The sequence below is a fragment of the Magnolia sinica genome, chromosome 8 (genome assembly GCF_029962835.1).
Source record: "Magnolia sinica isolate HGM2019 chromosome 8, MsV1, whole genome shotgun sequence".
Lineage (NCBI taxonomy): Eukaryota > Viridiplantae > Streptophyta > Magnoliopsida > Magnoliales > Magnoliaceae > Magnolia > Magnolia sinica.
Window position 1 is genome coordinate 88,854,616 of NC_080580.1, and position 23,025 is coordinate 88,877,640.

General features: G+C 40.6%; 1 protein-coding gene across 4 annotated transcripts in view; it reads left to right on the forward strand.

The window, feature by feature from the left end:
* Window positions 1–1,024: 1,024 nt before the first annotated feature.
* Window positions 1,025–23,025, forward strand: part of LOC131253627 (uncharacterized aarF domain-containing protein kinase At5g05200, chloroplastic) — a 32,487-nt gene continuing 10,486 nt past the window's right edge. Inside the window, exons 1-4 of one of the 4 annotated variants that reach the window (XM_058254700.1) lie at window positions 1,025–1,185; window positions 4,384–4,495; window positions 4,991–5,133; window positions 18,353–18,466. In XM_058254700.1, the coding sequence (XP_058110683.1) occupies window positions 1,117–1,185; window positions 4,384–4,495; window positions 4,991–5,133; window positions 18,353–18,466 (438 nt within the window). In that variant the 5' untranslated portion in view covers window positions 1,025–1,116. Of the gene's footprint in view, window positions 1,186–3,575; window positions 3,662–4,383; window positions 4,496–4,990; window positions 5,134–18,352; window positions 18,467–23,025 lie in introns of those variants that run through there. The other 3 variants (XM_058254701.1, XM_058254702.1, XM_058254703.1) reach the window with 3 other exon arrangements.

Consider the following 23,025-nt stretch of genomic DNA (forward strand, 5'->3'; position numbering starts at 1 on the left):
CCCGGATTTTTTGGCCCATTTGGTGAACTAGAATCCTGGATGTCCTACTGTCCGGATGGCTAGATTTCTACGTTGAATGTGGACCATTAGAATCTTTTTCTTTAATCACCTTATGATAAGATGCAGGTGTGGCCCACTCAGATTCCACAGGATTTTTGTGGAAGGGCCACCCACTCTGGGTGCCGCATGATCAAACATCTAACACATCACACAGGTGGGCCACTATGGCACATGTTGGGAGATGCTTCCTTAACCGCGCATATGCACACCTGCATATGCGCATCTCTAAAAAATATAAAAGACAGAAAACAAAAAAATATGACACGCTTGGGAGAAAAATGGTTGCATAATAACTTACGATGCACCCGCTGAAGACCCACGGAACTTGCTGACGTCAATACACCCCAGCAATATAGCTGATGTGCGGTACACCAGCCAATCCGCTTCCACCGAACTCGGTGTTACCCGGGCAGGGATTAGATACTGACAAGTCAGTATACAAATCGCTATAGTATGAGAAAAAGAATGAGATATATGTAAAGTTCAAGTGGACCCCACCATAAAAAAAAGTGGGGACAATGACATCCACCGTTCAAAACTTCTTAGGAGCCACAGAAGTTTCCTATCAAGCTTATATTTTTGTTTTCACTTCATATATCTCTATGTTAACTTATGGATAGGTTGGACTTACAAGATACATAATAGGGGCCTTATAAATGTTTCAACAGTGGGAGTGACTGATCCCACGGTTTTCAGTGGTGGGTCCACTTGAACTATAGATCTATCTCATTCTTTTTCTCATGCCATAAAACGATCTCTAAAAATGGTTGGACGGTATGGATACAACACATGCATCATGGTGGGGTCCACAGAGCTTGGTAACGTGACTTCAGTAGCGATTTGGATACTGAACTTGTCAGTATCTAATCCGCATCCGTGTTACCCGACCTGACCGAATATGTTGCGAGCGCACTGTACTTCCTTGTGCCACGTGGCAATCTATCACCCGCTCATCTCTCAACAAGCCTCGTACTTCTTAGACCCTTTTGATTTTCTCCTTTTTCCATTTTTTTCCCTGTAAACGCGCGTGCGAGAGAGCTGAGCAGTAGTTCGTTAATGGCGGTTTCAGCTTTCAGGGGCGCAGGTTACGGCCGTTTGCCACTCTTCCATCCCACAACGGCGCAGGTTAGTTATACTGCGCACCGCTTCTCCTTCCGTCCCTCCCACCCTCCCTCTCTCTGCGCGAGCATGAAATTCCCAAGAGCTGCTTTTCCTTTTCAAGAATACATTGGGTGGTGATTTGCAAGATGATAGGTTGAAGAGGCGATCTGGTCCATCCATCCGGTGTGGTTCACCTTGAATATGCCGTGGCCTGAAAATCAGGCGGTCCAGATATCCCTTTAGATGTGGACCGTTATTCTCTCTTTATCTATCCGTTCGTGCTTCTCAAACACGTGTGGCCCACCTGTTGAGTAATCTGGCCTGGTTTTTGGGCCAGAGCATGCTCACGGAGCGCCCTTCCTGAAGAATGACTCAGATCTTTCCCTTTTCTGCTTCTATTTCCGATTATAGGGCTTTTTCTTTCCATACCATTCCAGTCTTTTGGTTCCGAACGTGGAGCCTGCCTTTGCTACCGTTCGTCGATGTGGACGAATCAGACCCGTTGAATAAGCTTAAGGGCCTGTTTGGATGCCTGTAACTTTTTAAAGTTGTAAGAAAGTTACATGTAACTTACTTACAGATAATTCTTTCTGTTTGGATGTAAGTTGTAACTTAGTTACAGGTAATTTTGTTTTTGTGCTTGGATAACCTGTAACTTTCTTACTGGTAAGAAGTTGGATATTCACACTAGATAGAGTTGAAGTAGGGAATTGTTGAAAAATCAGATTGACACATAAAAAAGATGGGATAAAATTATTCCATTTTATTAAGCCCATGTAAATGAATAGTTTGGCCGATGCTTAGGCTAAATTAATCAACAAGTGGGCCATAAAAGTGGGCCCATGTTTTCAAAATGCTAGTACTGTGGCCCTCATAAAAGGCATATAAAGGTCAGAAATTGAGGTACTTGCACTAATGTACGGTATGCAGGACAGTAAGTGGAAGATCCAGGCACATACTAGATACCCAATATTTTCCAGATTGGAAAATCCTGACCTTTGGACCAGCTGCCCACGAATTGATGATTAACATAAAACAAAAGGCAGCAATCCTCATTTAATTGATGAAGGCCAAAGATAAAATGGTCAAGATCTTCCCATGAAACAGATCTTTGGACATTCTCCCATCAGATCAACTGTCGGATCACCACCAAATCAAGAGATCATATCATTCCTTACCCAAGAAATGGAAAGAAACAAGAACATCAATCTTAAATCATTAGAACCCACAAATAGAAACTGAAAAATAGATCCTCATTTTTAAAAAGAAAAAGAAAAGAAGAACATGAAAAAGAAATTCATTACAACAATATCAAGAAACCCAGATCTTCAGATCGACAGCAATACCAAAGAAACAAAAAAACAACAGAAGTCTAACATGTTATTGAAACAAAAGAAGATAACAAATCGACCCAAGAAATTGAATCCAAGGTCTTTAAATGATGCTATCACTATAAAATGGATCAAAATACAAATTCAGGAGCCCTCAATGATAATTGCTTTGGCCTTCTATAGTTTTAAGTAAGTCATGAAGGCTATGCGATGTGTTATGTGGGCCCACTATGATGTATTTATTTCATCCACACCATCTATCCATTATTCCAGATCATTTTAAGTCATCAGCTCAAAAATAAGGTACATCAAAATTTTGGGTGGACCACATCACTGGAAACAATGTTGATTGAACACCCACCATTAAAAACTTTTGGCGGGCCACCAATGTTTTCGATCAAACTGATATTTGTTTTGTTCCCTTCATCCTGGTCTTTATGACCTAATCAATAGCTGGAATGTGAAACAAACATTACAGTGGGCCCTAGTAGCTTTTTAATGGTGGACTTTCAATCATTATTGTTTTCGGTAGTGTGGTCCACCTTAGATTTAGATATCTCTTGTTTTTGGAATCAAACCCTAAAACGATCCAAAAGAATGGATGGACGGCATGGATAAAACAAATACAATATGGTGGGCCCCACAGATCATCTGCATTATCCACGCCACCTCGCCAAGCTGCGTCTGTCAATGCAAAAGCAAAAAAAAAAAAAAAACACAATAGAAAGAGAGAAAAGGGGTTTCCTACCCTGCGGAAGCTCGATGGGAGAGGGAGAAGTAGACAGAGAGGGAAACGGAGGCTGAGAGAGGGAAATGCAAGTGCGATTCTTCCCAACGATTTTCATTTCAAAAATTTCAACTGTTACCTATATCAAAGATACAGGTAACTTGAAAAACGACTCAAGCGCCTGTAAGATTTTCGCCTCTTTCTCCTGTAAGAAAGTCACAGGTTGAGAGAAAGTTACCTGTGACTTTCCTCCCCCAAACACCAACTGTAACAAAGTCATCTGTAACTTTGTTACATTTTAGAAAAGTTACAGGCATCCAAACAGGCCCTAACTGTCCAATTCATGGACCCTTTGCTTGTGGAGAGTGAATGGTTGGGCCAGAGCATGCTCATGGACGACCCTTCCTGATGAATGGCCCAGATATTCCCCTCAAGCAAACTGGTGCGGCATTTCTCTTCTTCTCTTTCTGTGTGTAGGGATTTTATTTCCTATACTATTCCAGTCTTTTAGTTCTGATGGTGGAGCCCACCTTTGGCATTGTTGGTTGTCAGGCCTCAATATGGACGAATTGCACCCGTTGAATAAGCTCAACTGTTCACTTTGTGGAACTTTGCTTGCGGAGCATAAATAGTTGGCCTTCATGTTATAACTGTCCACTTGCCGGCCATGTTGGGGCCCACTGGATCATTGGGTCGGTGGGGGTTTCGTACTTGCAAGGCTAACCAAATGAATAGTTCCGATAACCGAAGTGTGGGGCAGATGCCTGCAAACTGGAATTTGGAGTACTAATGCCTGTTTCTGAAAGATAGGCAAATAATCATAAACTCTTTAAAAATTTGGATAATCTCCAATCCAAACAATCTGGTTGATTTTTTGGGGTTTGTGGACGGATTGTCACCTTTACTGCTTAATGGGCTCTTGTTCTCAGCAAAACCTTTTTGTTTCATTTGGCACTGTACCATAACACTATCTGTCCATTCATCATAGGCACAAATGGGTCCCTAGCCAGTCCTACATTGGATGGTTAGGGATTGCATCCGCCATGAGCAGATGGTTGGGTGTGCATAATCTCCTATTTACCAATGAACACAAGAAATTTGTTTCCTTTTGTTTCTTGGATATTCTCTATCTGAGACTGAGCTATTCAATTATTTTGGTTGCAGCTGCCTGCTATAAAATCATCATTCCGATTGAAGAAGTTCAATGTTCGGTCAGGCAGATTTTCTACATTTGCCCGGTATTCCCAGACTCAGGATTTTTCTACCCGTGTTCAAGGTATTGTTGTGGTTGTCCCTTTCCTAAAAGGTAGTCAAATTCATGCATGAGGCAACCAACTGAGCGTGTGTTTGGATGCACTATCAAATTAAATTGCAATATTTTGTGTGATGTGCTGGAAATTACCAAATTTTAATCACCTTCAGTAGTATTTTCCAAGAGACTTGATTCCAAATGGCAGTTAACTTGTTCTCAAGTTGGACTTGAAAGGATTGTAACTGCAATTTGGGGCCTACTTTGTCATTTTGAATATGAAAGAAGGTGAAATTACAATTGGGTCATTTGCTCTTGATTGAATTGAATGCTCTCAATTCAATCCACTTATGCATTCTAATGCCACTTGAAAGTTAAGATTTAAATATGGTTTCTTGTACTCAATAACACAATGTTGAAACACGGGCTATCTCATGTGCGAACTTAAATTTCGTACAGTGATTGTATTTCTATAAAGAGGTTTATCTTTTGTAGCCTTTGAAGATTTTCTCTTTACTTCAGATAGCATTGGCAATTTGCCCAAGTTAGTGGAGGACATTGTCCGGACCTCCATAAACACAGGGCCACGTGGAGCCCTGAGGCTAGCCCAAGGCATTCAAGCTGTTATAGGGGTTGGTGGGGAGTGGCTAGCAGATGTGTCAAAGGTAATATTTACTTTTAGAGAGTCACTATTTATGCTTTCCCTTGCTGAGAGTGAATCCATTCTGTTGACCTTTGGTAATACAACCATGCAAAGTTGTACATTGTATTGCCAATAGTTGAAAGGAAAAGGTGCTTCTATCAATTAGGATGGGTATGGGTATTGGTTTGATAAACAAACATATGTTGTTTGCATCATATGTTCTGGTGTACTGTTGGAGATTGCACGTTTTATTTTGGCGCTGGTGGCAGTAACCTTAGGTGAAAGAAAAGAAGAAGAAGAAGAAGAGAGAAGAAAGAAAGAGAGGGAGGAAAGGAGGGTTGAAGGCGGTTGATCTAGGGTTTGATCAGATACCATGAGAAAAGGATGGAGAGAGCTTTTTGGGGGGGAATTAGATTAGAGAGTATTTTCTGACTCTCTTTTATTAAGATAACAACCTAATTACAAAACAGAATCATGTCCTGAAGAAGCACCAAAATAAAATATACAATCTCCAACATGTGCATTTTCTTTTCTGATGCAGCAGTTTTTGCTCATTCAATCAATTTGTAGTTTGTTGTAAAACTCTCCATTCTTTTATTTAAAGTATCTATTCTAATTCATTAAACCGACCCTAATTAGTTGGGATAAGGTTTAGATGATGATGATCTATTCTCATCCATTAGCTCCACATCTGTTCGGTTTAGGATATTTGGGTTGCATTTTTTGTCTACATGAAAATATTTGTATGGTGAATTTAAAGTACTGTGTAAATGCTTAGTGTTAGTGAACTTATATAGACAGGAAAGGGAATTGCATTCAAAGCATGAATAAGAAGTGAACGTCTGATGGGTCGGTTCACCACACCCCCCGCCCCCTCCCCCCCCCCCCAGATAGAAAGTAAGAGAATTGGCCATTGTCAGTGCTACATTACCGGGGGCGGGGATTAGGTTGTATGGTTGTCTCTATTTTAGTGAAGTGGACTTTCAAGAAATAGTCTCCTGGACCATCTGCAGTTTTAAAACCCTTCCATTGAAGAAAAGGATAATTGAAAGATTGGGGAGAATAAGATGTTGACCATTGACCACCTGAGAAGCAGAAATGATCATACTCAATGTGTGTATTTTATGTCTCCGCAATGCAGAATTGGTGGATCATCTATTCAGTCGTTGGGAGCTTGCTTGGTCCTTAGTGGTGATTCTTTGACCAGCTCTCATGTGTGATGCCTCAATCGCTTTGGTCTGTATTTTTGGCGTGAGGGTTGTCACCATCCAAAAGGGAAGATCCTTTGAAGGTTTTCCATGCCTGGGCCTTAAAAGTCTTCAAGAATTTTTCCATTGAGCTCTTTGATTTGTTTGGGGAGAGGGCTCTTTGTTGTATTGTGGTCATTGACCCCTCATCAGCAGCCTCTTTATAGTTTTTTTCTTTTTTCCTCTTCTGTTTTTAAATAAAGTTCTAGTTCTCCAAAAAAGAGGAGGTAAAGCTTGAGTGGAGCTTATTCTTGATAGGTTTTAAAATGTGAAAAGTAGGCAATGTGCCTCAATCAGTGCTCCAAGATATAATGAGACTGATTGCTGAAAAGAATTACTTAAGCTAAAAATCATTGAAAAAATATCCTGTGAGGTTAAGATTCTTTTGTTCGAGATCTTCATTTGGTGTAAACCAAGATAACCCATGTGGGACTTTGAACTATCATACCCATATTTATCTCTCTCGTTGTTATAGCTGTCCTAGCCATGGTTCAAAAGCCAAAAACTCGACTTGATATCTAGCTGGTTTGGGTTGTCTCGAAGACTATGACATGTTCTTTACTTTAGTCGGTGTTTTGGAATTAAGTTAATACTAGTTATGGTAGTAACAAATGTTTAAAGTACTTTAATACATTGGGCTCACGGTGCACTGGTTGGATGTGTACTCAATACTCATCTCTCACAGAGATTGTGGTTCAAAAGTTAACCTATTTGTTTTTTGGAGAAGAATCTTTGTGAGTCGTGTTGATTTGATTCAACTCGACGAGTCATGATGAGTCAAGACCAAGTCTCACACAGGATTGAGTTTCCTAATGATCCGATTTGAAATCTTGCTAATTCGAGTGGACTCGGTGGAGCTTCTAGTTGAGTCACCGAGTTTTGGAAATACGGTCCTAGCAATTTGAGTTAGCTTTAGGAATCCTATTTTGCTGATCATTCCTACCTAGGGCCTTATGCTCAGTAAGTTAACAAGCCCTCGTATGTTCTTATCTTTCTTGCTAGCTTGGCCCTAGTTCTTTGAGCTCTTCCTTTCATCCTCTTTTCGAAGCTCTTCAACCCTAACTGAGTTGCCGTCCCTACCAGAGCATCTTTGGGGTACATGACCGAAACATGGTGATATGTTCTCCATCACTCTCTTATAGGGACTACTCCTAGGCCGCCTTGGATGACCCCATTCTTAAATCTACCCTTGCTATTCTTGCCACACTTCCCTCTCAACATTCTCATTTCTGCAACATTCATCCTTTGCTATGTTGGTTTGTAATTGGTCAAAATAGTTGATTGAGGATCTGTCTTATGAAATTTCCCCTTTAATCTCATGGGCATGTGACAGTTATACATGCATACAGAGGCACATCTCCTCTTTATTCATTCCACTAGAAACATCCCCATAATCTTTTAATCCTCTTGACTAATAGTGCTTAGGTAATGAAAGAAATCACTTGAGGATCTCCAGGCCATCAATTTTAACTAATGCCTTGCCTCTATTAACAATTCCTATTAGTTGTATTCCAAATACTCTGTTGGTTCTGCTAATTTATAAGCCTCTAGACTCTAGAGCCTTCCTCCAAAACTCCAATTTAGAATTTTCCCTTTGTGCATACATGTATTGAGGTTGGGATGCAAATGTCCATTTCTTAAAGTTCAGGACACAGCTATGAACAAGGGATTAATGGTATCCCATTTGCAACATGCTTGAACCATTTGGCCTATTTTACGAGGGTTTTTTCCCCATCTTTCTAACTTTCTATATTTAATGAAGCTGCTAATGTTTAATATTTTAGACATTATGCTTTGGTTCTTGTTAAGCTTCTGTGGAGGTGGTATAAACATGATTCAAACCAAATACATTTGTAACTTTTCTGATTCGTCACTTAAATTTGATTTAGGAGAAGGAAGCAAAACACAAAAGGAGATAAAGCATCAAACCAGAGTTAAGCAAAAATGTTTTTTTTTTTTGAAAGGTGATAATTTTATTAAAGCACAAAGAAAGGCTACAAGAGCAGAAACAACAACAAAGGAAAAGGATAAAGAAGGAAAAAGAAAAGAAAAAGAAAAAGAAAAGAAAAAGAAAACAAACTATATACAGGAAAAACCTAGAAAAAAAATACAGCACCCAGATCCACATTTGGCAAGAACCCGAGGGAATAAAAGCTAATGAGCCCAATCTCAAAAGAGCACAAGAACCCTTGAGAACACTCCCACCGAGGAGACACTCTTGTTTCTAAAGCATCGATTGTTTTTCTCAGCCCAAATAGCCTAAAAACCATCTAATAGAAGAGTTCTCTTTTTCCTCTTTCCATTAGCGCCACCTGTCTCCTCATGCCACATATAGATAAGTTGATCGACGGAATTGGGCATTGCCCATGATATTCTTGCTGGACGAAGGACACCCCACCATAGATCTATAGTGAAATGGCAATGAATGAACATGTGATCCACCGATTCCTCCTTCCTCAAACAAAAGAGACAGACATTAGGAAGGACCATCCCTCTTTTCTTCAAGTTATCAATAGTTAGTATTCGATTCCAACCAACGAGCCAGCCAAAAGCCTCCACTTTTGGAGGCACACCACAGGACCAAAGCGCTCGCATGTGGCAACAACCAACTGGATCGGCAGAGGCTGCAAGGTGGCGATAAAAGGATTTGATCGAGAAGAGCCCATAACTTGACAACATCCAACGAATGGAATCCTCCTCATAGGATGAAGTAGAAAACTCCTGCAAGCGAGAAATAAGGAGAGTAAACTCATGGATCTCAGGGGTAGATAGATTTCTTCTGAACAGAGGTAGTCGAATTCTCCATTGTCATCTTCTACAAAACAATCGCCCACTGAAATGTTCGGGTTTAGGCTGATGGAAAAGAGACCATGAAAACATTCAACCAGTGTGGGGGAGCCACACCAAATATCTAGCCAAAACCTAATTATGTGGCCATTCCCTAAAGTCAATAGAGACTGAGGAGATTGACTTGGGAATGAACTTGAATTGAGGAGCTCCATTGCGGAGTTCAGGCCTAGCCATTAATGGAGAAGCTATGGGAACGACGGAACCTATGACTGTAGAAGATTCTATTGAAAACGGCGAAAGAGAGATTTTCGTCGTTTGTGGATCACTCGGATAAATGCAGTAACTCGCCTTCTTTTTCTTCTCATCGGAGTTATTTCACAAAGACTTGCCATTGTAAGGAAGAAGGGGGGAACAAGCACACTTGGAGAGCGCAGTACAACAGAGGGAAAATGCCATTTTGGAGTTTTATCAACAATTTGCTTGTGTAGGCGGGTTAATCTTGTCAAAAACAAGGGGCCCATCTCAACTATACTTTTCCATGTAAAGGACACTCTATACAAAGAAGAGTCTTTTGTCCTCCATCCAAGAGGGGAGGTGCCATATTTAACAGCCACTATCTGACACCATAAACTGTTCTATTCAATTCCAAATCTCAAAATCCATTTACCAAGGAGAGCTTTGTTGACAATTTGAAGATTCTTAACATCCGGCCTCCTTCATCGAAAGGAGTACACACCTCTCTCCAGATTGTCTATTTTGCTGATAATCGATTTCGGGCATTGGATTAGGGACAAATAATATATAGGCAAATTAGAAAGAGATGCCTTAATCAGGTCAAGTCTACCTTCTAGAGATAGAACATTCAGTTTCCAAATAGAGAGCTTCCTTTCTATCTTTTCTACAATTTTGTCCTACAAGAATAAGGGAGGTTTTCCTACTCATAAAGGTAAATCTAGATAAATGGTAGGGAGACGGCCTACCTTACAACCAAAAAGACCAGGCAGAGAGTTACATACCTCCAGAGCAAGATTAATCCGGTAAATTTCACTTTTAGACTAATTGACCTTTAAACTTGAAACTACCTCGAACTAGCATATGGTCATACTCAAGAAGGTAATCATGTTCTCGTGAACCTTACAGAACAACAATGTGTCATTAGCAAACTGAAGATGACAGATGGTAGATGGGAAATTTCTAATAGAAACCCCTCTGAATAGGTGATGCAGGACATATGATTTAATGCTAGCATGCAACGTGGAGATTATGAAAGAATCCATAAAGTAATTCAATTAACAAAAGATGCTAACCTACTAAGTAATTATGAGTAAACAATGGGAAATAAAATCTGATTTAATCTAAATCACATGCTCGCATGCTTAGAAATCACATAAATCAATTAAAAGTAGGCTCGATGGAAGGATAAAACTTCTAATTTATCATAGGCACGTTCCACACTCAAGGGAATGACTAGTGGGTTTTATGATTAGGGTTAGGAATGAGAAAATCTTAAATTTGAAAAATTAGAGTTTATAAGAATTGAGGATTTTGGAATTAGGGTTTTTAGAAATTGGGGAAAATAAGAAATTGAAGATCTAGGGTTTAGAAGGTTGTAATGGAAGGGAAAAGAGGAAGACAAAAGAAGAATAAGAAGAATACCTTTTGAAGAAGAGAAATAAAAATGATGTACCATGGGGAATTCATTACCAAATAAGCTTCTACTCTTCCACAATTTAATTGGAAGGGAGGTTTTTTTTTTTTTTGAAACCGTAGAAAATAAGGAGAAAAATTCCTTCATACAAGAGAGCTTCTCTCTTCTTCTTTTTTCTTCTCAAATCTCTACTAGGTTTGGAACTCCACCCACCCTGTGCTTTTATAATTAAAAATTCAGCGTAATTACAACTATGTCACTCACTTAAGTGAAGTGGCCCATCATCCAAAATAAAAAAATAAAAATATTTATGATCAATCTCAACAATCAAATAACTCCTAAAAATAACAAAAAACATAAAGAAAGCAATATCAGAGTCCAAGGGGCCCATATCTAAAAGATCTGGTGGCCCGATGGCTTGATCGACAAGATCTAACGATTGGATTGACAAGAAATAGAAATCCTATGACTAAAATGATCTCCTAAGCAGGCCACATGCATCATCCCAAGGTGGGGTCTTTCTGATGCGCGTTCAATGCATATGGGATCTTTAAAATGGCCTAGTGGGCCCTATCTGGAACTTGTCTCCCATCCACAAGGAAAGTTGTACTGATGTGGGTAGTCGTCTCCATCTTTGGTACATCCAAATAGGTCCTTTGATGTCCCCATCAATAGGCCCACCTCCTGGCCCTTGGACAACATACCACTTAGGGCTTTGGTTACCAGAACAGAAAGGAAGGGGGACAGGGGGTCACCCTGTCGGAGACCTCTGGTGGCTCTAAAATAGCCAAAAGAGGAGCCATTGATCACCACTGAAAATTTTGAAGAGGATATGCACACTCTTATCTAGGCTCTCTGTTAGACAGACTGTAATATACCTTGTATAGCTAGCATACCTTATATAGTTGGTTTTCCATAGGTAGATGTTTTTGATTTTATTTCTTTCCTTGTATAGATGCTGTAATCTCTATATATTCAACCCCTTTGGGTTGTCTCAAATAAACAAAAGCTTTCAGCTCCTCTCGGTTTACATGGTATCAGAGCTTCACTGATCCAAATCCGGCACCACCTGTCAGATCCGACCACCCCTGCGTCGTCCGGCCACCTCTGTTGCTTCGTCCGATCATCCCTCTGCTCGTCCAGCGCCATCTGCTGCTCGTCCTGCGCCCCTGTTGCAGATCCGACTACCCCCTGCTCTTCCGACCGCCCCTGTTGCAGATCCGGCCACTCCTTGCTCGTCCGACCGTCCCCTGTTGAAGATCCGACCACCCCCTGCGCGTCCGACCGCCCCCTGTTACAGATCCGACCACCCCCTGCGCGTCCAACCGTTCGTCCGACCACCACTTCTCGTCCATTAGCCCCTCTGCTCGTCCAGCGTCGCCTGATCTGTTGCTGTTGCTGCTGCGTCGCCGGATCTACATTTTCCAGATCCAGAAGTCCTGTTGCTGTTCCTATTCCGCCAGATCCAGATACTGCTACCCGTTGGGTATCTCCTGCTGTACGGTACACCTAAAACATTCTTCTGCTACAACTCTTTGTGTGCCTTATATTAATTCCGATTAATGGACAAGAACTCATCACGTACAGAGGCCCCAAGGTGTAGTTTTGATGGTACGAACTATTCGCTATGGGCCATTCATTTTCAGAACTTCTTGAAAGGTCGTGGTTTGTGGGGACTAATTGATGGATCTGTTACTATTCCCACTTCCACGGATACCGAAAAATTGGCTGATTGGGAAATGAACAATGGACGGATTATTACCTGGATTCTCGATTCGGTCGATCGGTCCATTGCTGTTGGCCTCACACCTCATCGCATGGCTAAGGCAATGTGGGAGCATCTTCAGACAATTTATCAACAAAGTAATGCAGCCCGGTCATATCGTCTGGAACAGGATCTCGTTAACCTTACTCAGGGTGACGACAGTATTCAATTATTTTATTCTAAAATTGTCACAATTTCGACTGAGATGGCCTTGATGGATCCAATATTTCCTAATGACTTTAAGATTTTCCAAACTATGCGCGAGAGTGCGCAAGTTCGCCAATTTCTTATGAAACTGCGTCCGGAATTCGAGCATTTTCGAGCTGCTCTCTTGAACCGTAGCCCTACACCTTCATTGAATTCGGTTATTAATGATCTATTGGCTGAGGAACAACGACTGAAAGTTCTATCACTTCCTTCCTCGACTCCGGGATCATCTGATATGGTGCTTGCTGTGTCCACCACTACACCAACACGTGGCTCCTCTTTTTTGACCTGTCGCGGCTGCAACAAGGTGGGTCATGTTGTTGCTCAATGCAAAGAATGGTGCGCTTATTGTCGACGAACTGGTCATGGTATTCAAGACTGCTGTACACATGCATATGCATCTTCTTCTGTTCGTGGACGTGGTGGTCGTGGTCGTGGCTGTGGTTGTGCTCTTTCTGCTACTGCTGCCACTATTTCTTCCGAGCCGACTGTTACTGATTCTACATCTACTGTTTCTACTGAAGGACTTTCATCTCCGTTGACTCCTGCGATGCTCCAGCAAATCGTTCAGGCCCTTTTTGCGGCCGGTATGTCAGGTATATCCTCATCTTCTACATGGTTCTTCGATTCGGGTGCTTCCAATCATATGACCGGTGCTGTATCCCATCTTCGTGACATTCGTCCCTACACCGGCAATCAGGCTATTTCTACTGCGGATGGCACCAAACTACTTATTCAGTCTGTTGGATCATTGACTTTCTCTCCTTCTGCACATCGCCAGTTCACCCTTCGTGATGTGTTTCATGTCCCTAACCTCTCCTCCAATTTAATTTCAGTTGGTCAACTCACATCAAATAACTACTTAGTCATATTTCTTCCCAACTGTTGTTTTGTGCAAGATCTTGCGACGGGGAAGGTACTTGGAAGGGGTAGGCGGCATAGTCGTCTGTACGTGCTAGATTTTGATCCATCTGTCACTTCGGCTCGTTGTTTCTTTTCTCCTTCTTCATCAGATATTTCTTCGGCAAATAAATTGTGGAAACTATGGCACTTTCGCCTGGGTCATCCACATTCTGATCGGTTGCTTCAGTTAATTTCGTCTGGCATATTAGGGAATATTTCTCTTAATAAAACAGATTTGGATTATTCTTGTTCTTCTTGTTGTCTTTCAAAAAGTAAGTGTGTTCCATTTTCCCTAAGTGCTACAAAATCATCTTCTATGTTTGAACTTGTGCATACGGATGTCTGGGGTCCTTCACCAATTATATCTCTCTCTGGGTTACGATACTATGTTATATTCATTGATGATTTCACACGTTACACTTGGATTTACTTTCTGCAATCGAAGTCACAAGTTTTTGAAAAATTCAAGTTATTTCACTCTATGGTGGAGACTCAATTTCGGGTTTCAGTTCAAACTCTCCGCTCTGACTCAGGGGGGAATATCTCTCAACTAATTTTCTTACATTTCTTCAAAGGCATGAAATTTTTCATCAAACCACCTGTTCTGATACTCCACAACAGAACGGGGTGGCTGAAAGAAAAAATCGTCATATTGTTGAAACTGCCAACACCCTGATAACAGCCATGAGTGTTCCTCGTTCTTTCTGGGCTGAAGTACATTCCGTCTATTTGATTAACCGGATGCCAACCAAAGTTCTGAACAGTAAATCTCCTTACTCTGTTCTCACCGGCTTACCTCCTGCATATTCCACATTTCGTGTTTTTGGTTGTATCTGTTATGTTCACCTGGCTTCACGTGAACGTAACAAACTATCTCCAAAATCGGTCAAATGTATGTACTTGGGATTTGGGGATACTCAGAAGGGTTTTCGATGTTATGATCCGGTTTCTCGTCGTATTCGGGTTTCACGACATGTTGTTTTTCTTGAGCACATTGCTTTTCATTCATCTCTTCCTCCTCCGCACACTCCAAACTCTCCTGGTCTAACTGCCTTTCCAGAAATTCCGTTTGCCTCAAGTACTCTCCCTTGTCCGTTGCAGGTTTACTCACGCCGACCACATACAGATCCACCACCTATTACTCAACCCGAACCTACTGTACCCGTTGCTGATCCCGAACTTACCTTGATCCGTCGTTCCGCTCGTGAACATCAAGCGCCTGATCGGTTGATATGCTCTATGTCTGCCATGAATGCTACTCTGGATACCGTTTCTATTCCTACTTCATACTCTCGGGAACCACTCATGATTGTTGGAAGAAGGCTATGGCGAAGAACTTGCGGCATTGGAAGATAATCATACATGGGACATCGTCATTTGACCCTCAACAGCTAATTGGTAGCAAATGGATTTATTCGGTCAAACTCAAGTCTGATGGATCATTGGATCGATACAAGGCTCGACTTGTCGCTCAGGGATACAAACAGGAATACGGAATTGATTATGATGAGACTTTCGCTCCCGTGGCCAAGATGAAAACTGTTCGTATTCTTCTGGCTATATCTTCTGTTCGCTCATGGCCACTCGCTCATATGGATGTGAAAAATGCCTTTCTTCATGGAGATCTCCAAGAAACCGTGTATTTAAAACCTCCTCCTGGCTCCTTAATCCCTGACAATAAGGTATGTCGCCTAAAGAAAGCCCTGTACGGCCTCAAACAGGTACCTCGGGCATGGTTCCAACGCTTTCACGATGTTGTTACGGGTGCTGGCTTTACTCAAAGTGGTCATGACCCATCCTTATTTTTGCGCATCACTGCTCACGGAATTGTCATTGTTCTGGTCTATGTTGACGACCTCCTACTGACTGGTAGCGATACTGCTGGCATCTCGGCTTTAAAGGAAGTTCTGCAATCCTCCTTCAAGATGAAAGACCTCGGCCATCTCATATACTTTCTTGGGCTTGAAATTTCACGTTTTAAACTTGGGATCCTGGTCAGCCAGCGTAAATATGCCAAGGATCTTCTCGCTTTGGCATCATTGACAGATCAGAAAACTGTTCAGACTCCCTTAGAACTTAACATTCATCATGGCCGCAACAATGGTGATCTACTTGCACAGCCCGACTTATACCGTCGTTTGGTTGGGAGTTTGGTTTACTTAACTATGACTCGCCCTGATATTGCCTATGCTGTCCAAGTCGTTAGTCAGTTTGTTTCTGCTCCTCGGACTCTTCATATGACTGCGATGTTACGCATCATACGGTATCTACGTGGAACTCTAGATCGATCACTGTTCTTCTCCTCCACGGCGACTCTGGACCTTCATGCTTATTCGGATGCTGATTGGGCTGGTTGCGCTCTCACACGAAGATCTATCACTGGCTACTGTGTTTTTCTCAGCACTTCTCTCATCTCTTGGAAGTGTAAGAAGCAGGCCACTGTTTCCAAATCAAGCACAGAAGCCGAGTATCGAGCGATGTCTGCTGCGTGTAGTGAGCTTGTCTGGTTACGTGGACTTCTTTCCGACTTGGGCATTCCTGTGCAGAATCCTACTCCACTCCATGTTGATAATCTCAGTGCCATTCAGATTGCCTCTAACCCGGTTTTTCATGAACGGACGAAGCATATTGAAGTTGATTGTCACTTTATCCGTGAGAAATTTCAGTCTGGGCTCATTTCTCTACCACATGTTGCATCCCATGATCAGATTGCAGACATCTTCACCAAGTCCCTTACTTCTGCACGTCACTCATTTCTCGTTGGCAAACTATTACTTGTCGATGACCCGCATTAGTTTGAGGGGGGATGTTAGACAGACTGTAATATACCTTGTATAGCTAGCATACCTTATATAGTTGGTTTTCCATAGGTAGATGTTTTTGATTTTATTTCTTTCCTTGTATAGATGTTGTAATCTCTATATATTCAACCCCTTTGGATTGTCTCAAATACACAAAAGCTTTCAGCTCCTCTCGGTTTACACTCTCCACCTGAAGCCAAAGCCCATCCTCTCAAGCATATAATCAAGGAAAGCCCAATCAACAGGCTTTCTCTAGATCAAGCTTACAAAGGATACTTGATCTCTTGTGACACATGCAGGAATCCAAACACTCATTAGCAACAAGCACACAATCCAGGATCTGCCTACAAGCCGCAAAGGCAAATTAGAAAGGAGAAACAACCTTAGAAACCACAGCCCTAGGCCTTTGAGCCAACACTTTAGAAAGAATGTTGTACGGCTCACCTTTGAGACTGATGGGGCAGAAATCTTTAATATTTTGGGGCTCCTTCTATTTTGGGAATTAGAGACAGAAAAGAGCTGCCCAATATGAGTAAATGACAAAATTAACTTGGAATTCAAAGAATAATACAAATTGACCAAAAAGAACAAAAAGTTTTGCATTTCGTAATGCCAGCAGAGTTTCTGTAAAAATTTTGCCAATCGATCATCTGCTTGACCAGTAGATTTTGTTGAAATATCAGTTCACTAGTGCTTGACTATACACGCATGTCAATTTGGTAAACCTTTTGCAATTATTTATTTATTTTTTGAGAAGCTTAAAAAATTGAACAGCTGGTTTTACGAAAGAAGTGACGACTTCCACTCAAAATTCAAATGCACGAGCCAAACCTTGAACCCACAACTGCTACTCAAAAGTCAAATGGACAAGCCAAACCTCACAACCACGGTTGCCACTCAAGAGTCAAATGCTCTAACCATTATGCTAACAACATATTGCTCACTAATTCCTTTTATTTCATATAATTTTAAGTAGGTTCCAGACAGGATGGGTGCACTTTGGGTCTGACAAGTTGGACTGGTTGTTTGACCAAACTGCCCACAGAAACTGGTTGAGTTCCAGTCCAGGTTTTAAAACATTGGTCATGTACAAGTGATATGTTGAGCATTCATTAGTATCTGGGCATCGTAGATCCTAACTTGTTACCACTTGGCATTAGTTTCATAAGTGGTTAATGAATATTCCCTGGTATGGATGCAGAAGATTTTTGACAGTCAGATATTTTTTTGACGAGCAAGCAGAAGCTTTTCAAAAATTTCAGCTGGACATCAGTCAAATTACTCGAAATCTTCTTCAATGAGCAACCTGAAATTTTGCTTGAAGCTATGAACACACCCTCTTTGGATTGGTCCAAAATAGCACCTATGTAGACGATATTTACCATGCAGTATCCAATGCATACTGATTCGTATTGGTTTTGGTGCTGGCCGATGCATGCTTCAACAATGTTATGTTTTTAGCAGTCAGAAGGTAGTGCTGTATGTGGAAGACGCAATGTCTTCTTGTCGGTGATTTTGTCCTCGTAATGAATTTTTTAACCTGACTAATGTGTGTTTTTTATTTTTATTTTATTTATTTATTAGTATTTCTTGATTCTTGTTGTTAAAATGTGAAATTATCAAATATGTTATTTGAATTACTAAGTGTGTTGGTTCTGAGTCTTGGATTCAACAGCTTAACTTTGGGATTTTTGCTCAGTATTGAAGACTTGGGATCTTGGCCTGCAAATCAGCATTCTATATATATATATATATATATAAATCAAATGACATCCATTTCTTTCTATTAAATGACTTCTTTTACTTCAAACACCATTTTTTTAAAAAGCAAACCAATAGTTATACTGCAGTGAATGACGACTGTCTTTACTTTTCTGCAGATAGCGAATACATCTGCAGGACTGCCAACTGAAATGCAGCTTGGATTACTTTCACCCGTTTATCTTCGGAAACTATTTGAACGCATGGGAGCAACCTACATCAAGTTAGGTCAGGTAATTACCAAGTCATATATCAATGGCTTTGATTGCAGTTGGAAGTCTTTGATGGTGTGTTATCCCATTTTCTCCTTGTTGCTCTGAGTTCTGACACGTCCGTATTTGCATGCTGGATCCTTTTGTTATATTGCAATCCCAAGGCATTAGAATGGTGGAGCTGTGTTGTTCGTCAGCACTCAGCACCACCACCATCCAATAGGAAGTTAAAGTTTATTTGTCACATGTATGGTGACCTAGCTCATGTGTAGGTCAAGCAAGCTGTTATGAGATGGGCTTCAATTGCACTTGAATTGGCTTGACAATCAGGCTGGCCAATTTACCTGGTTGGCCACACATCCATGAAAATCAGTGGTCTAAAAGAATTGTTAAAGGTCCACGTTCAGGTTATGATGGTGACCCTTGGATGATGGCCTGATTTTTGGGATAGGTTATGATGGTGACCGTAGGATGTTTATGCTCAGCCTGCAATTTCATTCTTCTCAATTCTTCAAGAACATATTAACTAAGCAGTTTCGAAAACAAGGACTAAATTTGCAGGTTTAGATCTTACCTTCCAAGTTTGATAGGACAAGACTGTCCAATAATGATTATCATTGCGTCAACCAGATGCAAAGCATCACATCTTGTGTGAGCATAACATCAGACCATGCTTGTAGTGAGCATAACACTCGAAATGTTTCGAGGAATTACTTCTAGAAGCAAGAAATTATTTTAGTGAGTAAATGCATTGTTTTTTCTCATTCAACCATTCAAGAATATTTCATATCTATGTACTTTTCTCAAAGCAAAGAAAGTCGACTACAATCCTTACCATCCTTTCACTTCTAACCCTAACAGCCTTCTTAAATAAAATATAAAAAATGATTAAAATATCTCTGAGTCCTATCACAGCCATGCATTCTTTCGGAAGTTGTCCATAACTTACTCAAATGGTATCAAAATTACCCGATCTTGGTCTTATTTGAAAGCTAATTCAATAACTTGCAAATTCAATCAATTCTAACGTCATGTGATACTTAAGTAATGGGCCACAAAATAAGTGGCAAAAATGCTAAGATGAACTTGTTCAGCGAATCATGATTAACTCGAACTCTAACAACTAATTAAATAACTAACCATATGAACTTGTGGATCCACTTTCTAATTGCATCACTTGTGGAGTCCGCTAACTGGTTGACCTACTCATGTGGGGCCAATAGATTGATCAAATCATCATCGAGGTTCAGAAAGCCAACTTATAGATTTTTAGGGCCTAGATTACTAATAAGACAAATCATGGGGGTCCATTCCTAGGCTTTTATGGGTCCCCCTCTAGGTTACATGAGGTAATCTACATGATCGCGTCACTTGATGCATCGATCTAGTGTCAATGCACATGCCTGGTGGCCAGGTGTAGAGTTGTGTATGGGCTTAGGAAAGCTCCAACAGATCATGTTCTTTCTTAAATAATGAGTTCTGGGGTTGAGGGTGTAGCTTAAGTGAATAGTGATCAATGTCACGACCTTTAAGGTCACGACCCAACATACTTACAATGATCTTCACAACTTTGTATAGCTACTCTTATAAGCTATAACTTGTTACTTCTCCATGTACCATACAATTTCATTTCGTTGTTCGTAACTATTACTAGACAGATCAATCATGTTGTTGGCTCTATAAATTCCTTGTTTGGCCACATTGAGCAGTGCTCTGTTAATTCCATTGTAATGCATCTAGGCGACCCAATGATCCGAAGCCTAGATATTGCCGAATGTGGGATCGGGCCCATCTATAGGTTCAAATTGCAAATCAGGTCCATTCAAGGTTCCAGATTAAATGATCAGGCGATCCAACCATTTACATTGCAAATTGGAGATCTGGGACAGTCCATCCATTTGGATTGAAGACATGGAACACATCAGTGGTCCAGATCCAGCCAATTAATGATCTAGACTGAGTAAATTGCCTGAATGATATATCTGGGTCAATCCAACAGTCCGATTAGACTGTGGGGCCCACATCCACAAGTTAAACTAGATACTAGTTTGAGGCATTTATACCAACTGTATGATGTCTAAGGGCCTGTTTGATTTTCCAATTTCCTATGAAATGTGAGGTAAATGAGCCATCATTACCATTTCTAGGTGTTTGTTTAGTAAGGAATTATGGCTTGTATACAGGGTGTCCCAAATCAGTTACGTATCGGCCGTAACGGCCGATATGTAACGGTAACAGTGGGACCCGTTACGCGATATGGGGTCGAAACGGCCGTTACGGAATTCTGTGACCGTAACGGCCGTTACGGGGCTGTTACGGGCCATAACGGCCGTTACGGACCCGTAACGGCTGTAATGAGTCTTGGAAAAAAAAAACTTACCTTTTTCCCTTTCTTTTCTTCTTCTTCTTCTTCTTCGGTAGATGCGGCTGCGGCCTCGGCCTGCTTCCTGTTCTTCTTCTTCTTCTTCTTCTCTCTCTATCTCTCTCTCTCTCTCTCTCTCTCTCTCTCTTTTCTTCTCTCTTCTTTCCCTCTTTTTTCTTTTCGGTTTCCCTCTCTCCCTTTTTTTTAAAATTTGCAGGAGTACCACGCACCAGCTGCTATAGGTACATGTCACACTAAGATGAGCGTTGACACTCCTCGAGCTCCAAGTTGTACGAACGGTTCAAAGGAGATCAAAGTTATATGGGCTCCACAGTGATGTATTTATTACATCTACCCCGTTCATCTATTTTCAGAGATCATTTTAGAGCACTACCCAAAAAATGAATTATATCCAAAGATCATCTAGATCACACCAAAAATAGCAGCGGAGATAATGATTTTCACCGTTAAACAATTCGTTGGGCCCACGGTAACGTTTATTTTCCATCCAATCTTATCAGACCCGAGTGGGCCCCACCATGATGTATATATTTCATCCATGTCATCCATCCATTTTGTCACGTCATTTTAGGTCAGGATCCAAAAAATTAGTCATATCCAAATCTCAGGTGGACCACACCATAGGAAATAGTGGTTATAGAATGCTCACCATTAAAAATTTCTTAAGGTCCACTGTAATGTTTATTTTCAATCAAACCTATTAATTAGGTCACACTGACGTGAATGAAGGGAAAACACACATGTCAGCTTGATCTAAAACTTTTGTAGCCCCCAATAAATTTTTAATGGTGAACATTTAATTATTGTTGTTTCTTATGGTTCAGTCTACCTGAGTTTTGGATGTGCCTCATTTTTGGGCTCATGCCCTAAAATTATTTGGCAAAATGGATGGACGATATGGATATAACACATTCATCGCGGGTGGGGCCCAAAAAACTTTGACATGTGTGCTACACTTCACAATCCGAGTCCCGCCTAATTCGAGCCTTAAAAATTTGTACACGAGACATATATTAACTTAAAATTTAGCAATTAAATTATGGACTGCAATTGCTAACTCACAATGCCAAAATCAAATTGTTTGAATAGTTTTAATTGTTAATTTGTGGACTTTTATTTTTTTAAAATAGGGCCTTTTGGTTTTTTTAATGATTCACTATCCAATAAATGTCCACCAATTCATAAGTGAGATAATGGCAATAAATTGCATGAATTTGAGGCTGATTTGGAGCATAGATTGGTCCTCCAAGTCGGCCCTAAATTGGCAACGGCATCTACCTGAATTTAATTTTATTTTTTTAAAGAACTATTGGGAGAAATGATATCAAGTTGTTAAGTATATAAATTTCATATTTAGAAAGTTAAATATATGAATTTTGTAGTCAAATTCAAGTTACTTGGTTAAAAAATTAATCAGACAGTCCGTTACAACTTCTCACCAAAGAGTGGACCATTACACCACCATAAACATGTTCCAATTTATAAATGAATACATATTTGGAATGCTTAGAATATTCTGGATTTAATCCATATTTTTTCATATTTTTTTGGCAAAAAATGAATAAATTGCGCCGTTACGGGCCGTTACGCCCCCGTATCCGTATCGGTTTCGGAGGGCACCGTTACGCCAACCGATACCGATACGGGACACCTTGCTTCTATATTAAGAGTAGAATACACTTGTGAAAGGAGGAGGTAAAGTAAAATGTGATAATTACATTTTCACATTACAAAACCACCATTTTTGGGGTGATTTTAGGGTGAAACAAACACCGTAACAAAATCAGCATGACAGTAAAATGCATGTGATGTGACCACCAAATTACAAGGGCAAATAATCATGACCCATTTACAACCATTTTACGCTTGTAATTGGAAAATCAAATAGGCCCTAAAGAGGATTCTTGTACAAGTAGTACAACTTTTTTTTTTTTTTTTTTTGAGAAATGAAATTTTATTAGAGAAATGCCAAAAAGATAGTAAACAAACTACTATTGCAACAACCCAGCTCAAAGAAGAGAAAAACACTCAACGAAGACTTTTAGGGAAAAACCCCATTTCAACACCTTTGACTTTGCCCTTCTAAAGACCTTCGAACTTGAACCGCTTTGATCTCGAAAGCACCGGTTGTTTCTTCCCAGTTCCCCCCCAAATAGCCGATAAACCAACCAACGGAGCTAGCCTCCAACAAAATGAA